The sequence below is a fragment of the Sinocyclocheilus rhinocerous genome, unplaced genomic scaffold (assembly GCF_001515625.1).
Source record: "Sinocyclocheilus rhinocerous isolate Xijiao unplaced genomic scaffold, SAMN03320098_v1.1 scaffold1152, whole genome shotgun sequence".
Taxonomy (NCBI): domain Eukaryota; kingdom Metazoa; phylum Chordata; class Actinopteri; order Cypriniformes; family Cyprinidae; genus Sinocyclocheilus; species Sinocyclocheilus rhinocerous.
In genome coordinates, this window is record NW_015625590.1 from 745,873 (window position 1) to 756,445 (window position 10,573).

Below are 10,573 nucleotides of genomic sequence, written 5' to 3' on the forward strand. Positions count from 1 at the left end.
TCTGATAGATTATAATGGAACTTTGTGAGATGATCGACAGCTTTTAATGATTATTAAGGGAGTTTGTAAATGTGATATTGATTTAATACAACAGTTCAATAAACAAGAAATTCATATTAAGTGACTTATATTGTCTGACTTCAACACTATTACCTGATTTTGCTCTATTTCGTCAACGAAAATAGTTTCAAAAAAAGTCACAGCTGAGCCGCTGCGCATCTCCAAGCAAACACAGTGGTGTTTCGTTTATGAATGAACTTGTGTTTTTAAACCAATCTGATTCAATTACCCAGCTCTACTATTAAATGAAAGATGATGTACCATAGAGCAAAACAATGAACAGTGAAAGTAACATTAACACTGATGTGAATGCATGTGGCGTTGTAGATTATATTGAGACGGAGGGAGGCGCCAGAACTGCAGCTGATAGTATATGCGCTGTAGCACGATACAACGTTATTTTGTCAAAAGCAGATCGTGGAGACATTTTAATCATCCACGATCAAAAATCGTCATATCGCACACCCCCAACTACCAAGTATAATCAATTTCACACACACAAACAAGCAGAACGAAATCACTTCACACTATTAAGCAGCTGTGCTATGAACATGCAAAACTGTATCGCACGCGTGCTACAGTGGTAAATTTATTCATCGCACAGACTAGTTTTTTCGTAGCATGTGCGACATATATGTCGCACTGTACAGCCCCGATATATATATATATATATATATATATATTTATATTTGTTTTCAGAGACTATCAGCTCTGCTTTGCTGTTTTTAAGTATTTGGCATTTTCCAGTCTCGCTGCATGGCCTGTTGACTTTATTTTATGTAGTTGTAGTAAAACACCATGGGTTTTCCAATTGTATTCTTATTTCAACAGTTAAAGTCATGTCTGTACTCATAGAACACATCAGCTTTACACTGTAAGTGTTTAGTTTAATACATAATATAAACAATGAAATGCACAAATCTCTGTCAATGCTCAAGCATAACACTGGAAAGAACATTCAATTTTCCACATTAAGAAACTGCTAATTGTGGTGTATTTGTATACGTGTCTAGATGTTGATATGTGTAGCCATACAGTACTCAGTTACATTATGTAGAAGATGGTAAGTTTATTTGGAAGCAGGCAGAGATTGCATATGTTGAAAAATTAGGTTAGGTAGCCAGAACAATGTGAAAATGGAAACCTAAGAGGTAAGTCTCTCGTTTTGCATTCTTTGTGGATTTTTTGTTTTCAGGCTCAAGGCAGCAGGTCTAGTTCAAGAGATTGTTATGCAGAATCACCAAGCACTGAGGATGAGAACTGGACATAAAAGGCTCAAAATGGTGGTTTCAAAGCTGCATATGTGGATTTGATGGCTTGTGCTGTGAGCTCTGCCTGGAAGGACCTTCTTGGTGCTGCGTGTTCGGATTGTTGTGCTTAACTGTGTGGACAGGCTATGTGGAGTTGACGTGAGAAATCCCCCACCCATAACAGCGCTTGGATATTGACCCACATTCAACTGGGCTGACTTGGACAGGTACCCAGATGTAACTGCCTGCATTGGTGCTCGGTGGCCAGGATGACGAGCGTCAGCACCCAGAGGCGGCTCTGTGAATGCGGCTGAATGCCAGGTTCTCCTAGTGGCCAGGTGAGCTTCTCCACATGTGGGCCTGGTGTAGCAGGGACAGCCCAAGATTTTTGCAGGGGTCTGTTGCATCCAAGTCAACAGATGGTTTATATTCTCCTCGTCCTCACAAGCCCAAGGGTTGTCTCCAAGTGTGAGGAGCTGCAGTCCATCCAGTCGACTGAAGACACCATCGCTCAACGAGGTAAAATGATTAGCATGCAGGTAGAATGTCGACAGTTTGGGAAGACGATCCAGTGAGCCAGGCAAGATCTGCAGCAAGTAGTTGTGAGAGAGGTCCACCATCTCCAAATTGTGGGGCATGTTCGTTGGGACAGTCCAGAATTTGTTATGACTAAGGTTGAGAGCTTGGAGATTGGACAACGTATTGTTAATGAAGACCACACGTTCCAGCAAGTTGAGTGACAAGTCCAGTTTCTGAAGGTTCCAGTGGTAGGCCGTATTGTTCTTCTCCAATTGACGGATGTAGTTTCCAGAGGCACGTATATCCCAAAGCGCTCTTGGCAGACCAACAGGAAGGTGGTGCAGATGGTTATAGGAGATGTCCAGAGTTCTTAAGTGGTCAAAATGGTTGAGGAGTCCATCGAGATCTTGGAGTCGGTTATGCGACAAGTTGAGGAAATGAATGTTGTGCTGCAGGCTGTCAGGAAGTATAGCTAACTCTCGTGCAGAGCAGTCCACCACTCTATGGCCTCTGCTACAGGTGCACATTGGCGGGCAAATGGCCAGCACACGCACCCCGAACAGAAGAAGGAGCAACAGGTTAGTCGGCATGGAGGCAGGTGTGGTGTGGGCTTCCCTGTAAAAAGGAAAACTAGTCATAAACTTGTTCTTTAGGTTTTGCTTTTATCCAAGGAAAATTTTTTAGCATCCGAGCTATTTAGATACACCAAAGCTTTATCATGGAGATTAGTAGAAGGGTAGACTCCCAGTAGGCATTGGGACTCTGCTCTTCTACTAATGACTGTATAAAACAAGTCAGTTCATCTTCCAGGGAATTTTTACAAATCTTAAACATGATTATCATTTACCATTTTGCAGTGTATCTTACTAAGTATTAGTGTACCCTAAGTATTGTTCTTATGTTTCTGTCAACCTTATCATCATCTTTATAGCCAGGTCTTTTAAAGGTTCTCAGAGAGATGTAGCAATCATTTGAACTCTTTAGGAGTAAGACTACCCTTATCCCCCACCCCCCACTTTTGGAGGACATACCCATTACACCTTATTTTTGGGGAAATAAGCAGCCATTTCAAAAACTCATGCCTTAATGTCTCCCTTTATTTTGGGGATTCTTCCCACACTCCTGATTCACCCAAGGTACGGACAGCATGACATAAGGACATTTTCATTTATTGAGCATTGTCTCTCCATTGCACGATTAACAACAGGTCTCACTGTTACCACCCATACTGAGCCGCTCAGTTCTCTCTCTCAGTGGCTCTGTGCTAATAGTTTGAGCCTCTGCCAGGAGCTACCCTGCCATGCTGCAGCAGTGAGATGTTAGCATTTAGCCTTGGTAACAGTGGCTACATCCTGAACCCCCACCCCCTCATTTGTGGGGCAGTTGGGGACAGCTTTGCACAGTACCTTTGTGCTTGTGCACATCATATCACACTCAGTTCTAGAAAGTTACATGTGTGCTGGGTTGCCACGTCAGTATGCAGGAAATATTAAATATGATATTAAAGCCAAATCATTAGTATTACCTCAGTAAATCCATTAGTAAGTCCATTAGAGCAATCTGAAGTTCAGTGTTTGCAGGAACAGTCTAAAACCTAATGTTTGCCTTAGGAAAAAGTGTGTGTGCACATGCCAGAAATGTATATAGGGGAAAGTATCTTCTGCTCTGATTGAGGTGTCCCTGTTTTTATAATAAAAAAAAAAAAAGAGTAAAAACGCTCTACTGCAGACTCGCTGTGATCTAACATCTCTCTGGATTTTATGATTGAGCATATTTAATAAACCTATTTGTGTGAGTTAAACGCTCCTTATTCTTGTCTGAATGCCATGTATTACTTACCTTTCCATTACTTTGTGAACATGTTGTTGTCCGTTCTGACCTCTCTTCCTGTTCCCCCTTTTTCTAGAGCAGCAGAAGGTAATTTAGGTTGCTTTGTGTTTTATATGTTTTCCCAGTCTTGTGTGACAGCAGGGTCCACGTTTTGTCTTCACTGTCTTCTCTTCTGTCCGTGTTTGCTCTTGCTCTCGCTCCCCTTCTTCTACCCACCCCCCTCCTTTTCCTCTCATTTACAGCTGAGAGTTACTTTGGTTTAGAGCCTCTCTTAGCCATTTCCCTGCCTTTCCGTTCTGCCAGGCATGGTTATCCGGAGCGTTTGCACCCCTGGATAGCCTCCGCTGCTGCTGGCTGCCTGCTTACAGCACTTGCATCAGGGATGTCTGTGAGAGGAGGTCGAGAGAGAAAGGAGGGACCAAGGGAGGGAGATGAATGATCATCGGATGGTGGGGAAGGGGGAGGTGGCAAATTGCAGCACAGAGTCGACCCATACTGCTGCTGATGAGTTGGGGGCGGGGGATGGATGCTGACTTCAGTGTTTTAAATTCCGGATCTGCACACGCCAACAAATCATCTCCCTGATTTTTCTCTCTCAATCTCTCTCATACTCGCACATTTTGTTCTCCTGTAGCATGTCATGGTCTGTGTACATGCTATATTTAAATATCCCATTACTGAGACAGCCCAGTGCTTTGATGAATGAACCCCGGCTCCATTGCGACGGTAACGTTTGGTGCTGAATTAATATGTGTGTGACGCAGCTAAATGCAGAAGACAGGGCGACGCGGTTTAAAGTGTCTCTACGGCCATGTCCTCATTTAGGTGACAGCTGTTTTTGTTGTTGTGCTCTAGATTGAGGTTTTTAAATTTCATTCCTGAGGATTTCAGTATTGGTCTTTGAGTAAATTCTCAGATTCATTTCATTCATCTTGTTGATGTATCCCCTTTAGTTTAGTTAGTTTAGAGTATTTTGTATGAAATGTACTCTGTTTGATGTATTAATATTTCAACTCTTTATATCTATGTAACTATACATCTATACATATAAATATGGGATGGTCTGTGTTACTGTGGTCTGTCATGCTTCATTTGGCTCCCACCTGTTTTCCCCTTGTGTTCTCAATGTGCACAATATAAGAGCACCAATGAGGTGTCAATGTAGCCGTGGAGCGAAGCAGCATAGCAACACCAATCAAATGTGTGAACACCTGCATAGCAGCACAGTGAAGTTTTGTGAGGGTTTGAGCTATTCAGTCAGAAAGCCTGCAGCAGTGAATAGTACCAGGTAGAACTGGATGTTGTCAGGAAATTAAAACCTTATCATAACTAGTGGTCGACCGATATATCGCCAAGGCCGATATTTGGCATTTTCCAATCCGATGTGTTCGAGGCGGGACTTTTATTTTGACGGCGCGGCTGACTTTTATTTTGATGGCGCTGAGAACGGCAGCCGCAGTGCCTGAGCGCACACCGCTCACATTCTCCCTCTTGTTCGCTGTCGTCGTTCAGTCATGTCTAATATGGGTATAAGTCTATCTAATAATCAGATACAACTGTTAAACAAATGAATTAAAATGTATACAAAAAAGTATTATAACGATTGCTTTAATATTATTAGTAATAGAAAGGCAAACATTATAATACTTTCTCATTTGCCGTCAGCATTCAGCAAACACGCATTTATATCATTTAAACAAATCTTTGAATGACTAATGAACATTTAATTTCACAAACCTTGCAGACTTAGTCGAATCTAGTTGAGATCTTGTGAAGTGTGCATTTGTATCCTGCACGATCGCATATGCTCTGCGTGACGGTCGATCAGTGTGAATTGAATGCTGACAGGAGGAGAGTTCAGCTTCATTGGAGACGCGCAATCGACAAACTTTAAACTAGTGATTTCAAATTATGCTGTGCTTTATGCAGTTGCCCACTGTCATATTCATGTCATTTTCATTGCGTGCTGTATGTAAAATGAGTGTTACCTTGGCTTTATTTGAAAAAATAAAAAATAATGATTCAGACAAACTTCCCAGAATACTGAGTGCCCTGTTGGTTACCATGTTTACTTCCTTTTTAATTAGATTTTTAATAAATATTAATTTATTTGTGAAAAATGCTTTGTCTTCTAAAGTATAAGTATGTTTATTTTACACAATTATTTTAAATCCATTTTCAAATGATTTAAAATTTCTTAAATATAAATTAAAATAAATAAAATTATATCGGCTTTATATCGGCCATCGGCCACCCTGCTTTCCAAGATATCGGCATCGGCTGTCAAAAAACCATAACAGTTTCCTTTCTCTTTGCCTACAGGAGTATGTTCTGTCACACACAGAGATGCCCTCCAGCCTACAAGGGGCAGTGGGGGCAGTGGAGAAACATGAAGACTTCCTCACCACCATGGATGCCAATGAAGAAAAGATCAACGGCGTGGACGGCGTGGTACGGAGACTAATTTCAGATGGCAACACCTATGAGGACAAGATCCAAGAGAAGACAGACTCCATTCAGGAGAGGTAAGCAGGAACAGAACGGCATGCTTAGAAGTAGAGGTGGGAGAAGTAGAAGTTTTTTTTTATTTTTTTTTTTTTAGTAATTTTGACAGAAAATGGATATATATATATATATTTAAATAAATTTTTGTATCAGTAAGATTCTTTTAAAAAGAAACTTTTTTTTGTAGATATTTTCTACAAAAATATCAATCAGGACAACTGTTTTCAACATTGATAAGAAGAAATCTTTCTCGGGCACCGAATCAGCATATTATGATTACTGATGATTTTCATGATAAGGATCATGTGACACAAGACTGGAGTAATGGCTGAAAAATCACCTTGCTATCATAGTAATAAATTACATTTTAAAATATATGAAGTTAGAAAATAATTTTTTTAATTGTAATAATATTTCACAATATTACTGTTTTTGCTGTATTTGTGAATAAATGCAGCCTTGGTTGAGCATAAGAGACTTCTTTTATAAACAATTTAAAAAACAATCTTACCAACCACAAACTTCTGAACGGTAGTGAATATACTACTACTCAGTAATTTCAAAATGCCAAGTAAGAAGCTGCGCTATATTGGAAATGTGCAGTATTCATCACTATCCTGGCAATGATCTACATTGATGATGTGCTGGCAGCAAACCCATTAAATCCATTACAGATAACATCATGTTTTTCATCTCATGTTCTCTTTTGGTTTCCTTTAGGCACCAAAAGAACAAACAAGCTGCCAATGAACTGCTGGCCAAACTGAAGGACAACAGAGAGCTGCAGCACTTCCTACAGGATGGACAAGAGGTAATAAAGTACAGAGCAAACAAGACTACATATATCCATTATACTGACTGCACTATGAGACAAAGTCCTTCTGACTGGCATTATGAAAGATAATACACTCTCATATAAATGACTCCAGTAAACCACAGCACCATCTACAGGATGAAGCCAGTGATGATACATTCAGGCTTTTGTGTGATTAATAAGTCTTCTTTTCCTTGCCCGTCTCTTTAGCTGACTTTGTGGATAAATGAGAAAATGTTGACGGCTCAGGACATGTCCTATGATGAGGCTAGAAACCTCCACAGCAAGTGGCAGAAGCACCAGGCCTTCATGGCTGAGCTAGCTTCCAATAAAGACTGGCTGGACAAGATTGACAAGGTATATTCCCACGCACATCTCTTCCAGTGATTTTGGATATCTGATGTACCTCTGAATGCCAATACAGGTTTTGAAATGGTGATTTATAATTGAAATGCTCAGCTCTAATATATTTAATTTGCTAGAAATTTCTCTTTTTGTGGAAAGTCTGGAAAGGCCATGGAAATTCTGTGGTCAAAAATTGTGGGATTCCTGGAATATGTGTAAATATCTAAGATTCATAGCTTAATCAGTGCCATACTAAATAAACAAAAAACAAGGCATGTGAACTCGTAAGCAGAACAGCATAAATCAAAACTACTACAGTGACTTTCTCTCTTTTTCTTGTTCTCGTAGGAGGGTCAGGTGTTAGTAAAGGAGAAGCCTGAGCTGGAGCAGACGGTATCAGAGACTATGAGCAGCCTGCAGAAGCAGTGGGAGGAGCTTGAGAGCACCACTCGAGCCAAAGCTCAGTGTCTGTTTGATGCTAACCGAACTGAACTTTTCACGCAGAGCTGCTCAGCTCTGGACTCCTGGCTCCAGAACATCTCCTCTCAACTCCAAAGCGATGACTTTGGAAAAGATCTCACCAGTGTCAACATCTTGCTCAAGAAACACCAGGTAAATCCAAAGCCAAATAGAAAGATCGCTACTCGAGATATTCACAGATCACTTTATTGTGAAAGTCCCAGGAAAAAATGTGAAATATGTTTTATTCTGTGTAAGCAGACAAGTTTTAAACCTAATGACCACCTATGTGACCCTGTACCTGTGCGTGTCTCAGATGCTGGAGCATCAGATGGAGGTGCGTGAGAAAGAGGTCCAGTCTCTGCAGTCACAGGCTCTGGCCTTGGCCCAAGATGATTCTGGGATAGTGGAGGTGGATGGGCAGCAGAGAAGGGTGACAGACAGCTTCTCTAAACTGCAGGACCCTCTAAGACAGCGGAGGCAGCGTCTTCTTGCTTCAAAAGAGGCTCATCAGTTCAACAGAGACCTTGAGGATGAAATTGTGAGTCACATTAAAAACTGTTACACTGTATAATAATATTAAAAAAAAAAGATTTTTCAAAGTTATAAAAGATTGGGTACATGTTACAAAGAAAATGCTTTCTCAGTCTTTCTACTTTAAAATTTAATTTAATTTAATGTGTTAATTGATATTTCTTTGTAATATTTGTGAAATTTACTAGCAATTTTTAATATATTCATACATATGAGCAATATTCATTTGGAAAAATGCTTAAAGTTTTTAGAGTAATTATGTTTTTGTCTAAAGTTATGGGTAAAGGAGAGGATGCCTCTCGCCACGTCCACAGACCATGGTAAAGATCTTCCCAGTGTCCAGCTGCTCATCAAAAAGAATCAGGTAATCAGTCGCTCAATCAATGTTTTGAAAGTTATAAAAAAAGTGTTTACTTTTTATCATCTCAATAAATTTTCCACATTCTTTTTCACTGTCTGACTGATTTTTCATCTCCCCCAGACTCTGCAGAAAGAGATTCAGGGTCATCAGCCCCGTATCGATGACATCCAGGCTCATGGTACGAACATGTCCCCTGAGAAGGAGTCAGAGATGGACAGGGAGAGGAGAGCTGATCTTGATGGGCGTCTGGCGGAGCTGAGGGAATTGTGGGCCCTTTTGATTTCTGAGACAGAGAAGAGGAACTTGAGGCTAGAAGAGGCTAACCGTGCGCAGCAGTTTTACACAGATGCTGCAGAGGCTGAGGCCTGGATGGGAGAACAAGAGCTTCATATGATGTCAGAGGAAAAGGCGAAGGTCAGTGAAATTGTACTTTGTATGTGTTTGTAGCAACTATTCAAAGAGCTAGTTCATGTTACATTTCTAGTTTCGAGTTTACTTGATGTTTCTGATGTGTTTATGTATTCAGTGTTTAAAGTTTTAATAATGGTTGTTATAGGATGAGCAGAGTGCTTTGGTGATGGTGAAGAAACACCAGATTCTGGAGCAGGCTCTAGAGGACTATGCTCAGACCATCCACCAGCTGGCCAATAGCAGCAGACTTATGGTGAATAGTGAACACCCAGAGAGGTGAGGGGCATAGTAGGATCTCTGGACTGTCAGATAAAGCATTTGACATTAAGTAAAAATCAATTTTCTTTCTCCCTTTTGTAGTGAAAGAATCACTCTAAGGCAGGCCCAGGTGGATAAACTGTACGCAGGGTTGAAGGATCTGGCAGAAGAGAGGAGGGGCAAACTGCATGAGAGACTGAGATTGACCCAACTGAAGAGAGAGGTGGATGATTTAGAGCAGTGGATCGCTGAAAGAGAGGTTGTCGCTGGGTCTCACGAACTCGGACAGGACTACGAACATGTGACGGTATGAAATCCACTTTTCCCACTCGCTTCCTGAATCTTCACTACTGGAATTACAAAAAAACTTCATTCGATTGATCATACTTATGTGAATACTGCTTCTTTAAACTTTATTTAAAGATTATACCATGCAGTCTATAATTCTGGATGTTTTCTCTCAACTCTCCAGATGTTGCGTGATAAGTTCCGGGAGTTTGCGCGGGACACCAGCACAATTGGCCAGGAGCGTGTGGATGCAGTGAATGCCCAGGCAGATGAACTTATTGAGTCTGGTCATCCTGAAAATGCCAGTGTGGCTGAGTGGAAAGACGGGCTCAATGAGGCCTGGGCCGATCTGCTCGAGCTCATTGACACGCGCACACAGATGCTTGCCGCCTCATACGAGCTGCACCGCTTCCACCAGGACGCACGGGAAGCTCTGGGGCTCATACGGGAGAAGAAGGAAACACTAGCAGGGGCCGAACTTGGACGGGACCTGAACACTGTCCAACATTTGCTTAGACAGCATACGGCATATGAGCATGATGTACAGGCACTGAGTGGGCAGGTTAGAGTCAGTCTTCATTTAACCTTTTCACATATATGTTGTACATTTTCTAATGGCTTGATTTTGATGGTTTGATTGTGTCAAAAGGTTAAACTTCATTCTTTGACTCTTCACTGCAGGTCACACAGGTTCAGGACGATGCTGCACGTCTACAGAAAGCATATGCTGGAGAGAAAGCTGATGATATCCATCGCCACGAGCGTGCAGTCACAGAGGCCTGGGAGGGGCTTCAATCTGCCACTCAAGCCAGACGGCTACTCCTATTGGACACAGTGGAGAAGTTCAGATTCTTAAACATGGTCAGAGACCTAATGCTGTGGATGGAGGGAATCAACTTACAGATCCAGTCACATGACAGCCCAAGGTACATTCAAGCA

The 10,573-nt window shown here is 41.4% G+C and overlaps 2 protein-coding genes across 3 annotated transcripts in view; one reads left to right on the forward strand and one right to left on the reverse strand.

Moving 5' to 3' along the window:
- The window catches only part of nf1a (neurofibromin 1a), a 92,349-nt gene that overhangs the window by 51,108 nt on the left and 30,668 nt on the right, over nucleotides 1-10,573 (forward strand). The window lies entirely within an intron of this gene.
- LOC107756362 (oligodendrocyte-myelin glycoprotein-like) lies at nucleotides 1,247-4,052 on the reverse strand. Its single transcript, XM_016573413.1, has 2 exons — nucleotides 3,669-4,052; nucleotides 1,247-2,444 (listed from the first exon to the last, which is right to left on the reverse strand). Exons 1-2 carry the CDS (start codon nucleotides 3,674-3,676, stop codon nucleotides 1,298-1,300), a joined length of 1,155 nt encoding a protein of 384 aa, XP_016428899.1. The 5' UTR covers nucleotides 3,677-4,052; the 3' UTR covers nucleotides 1,247-1,297.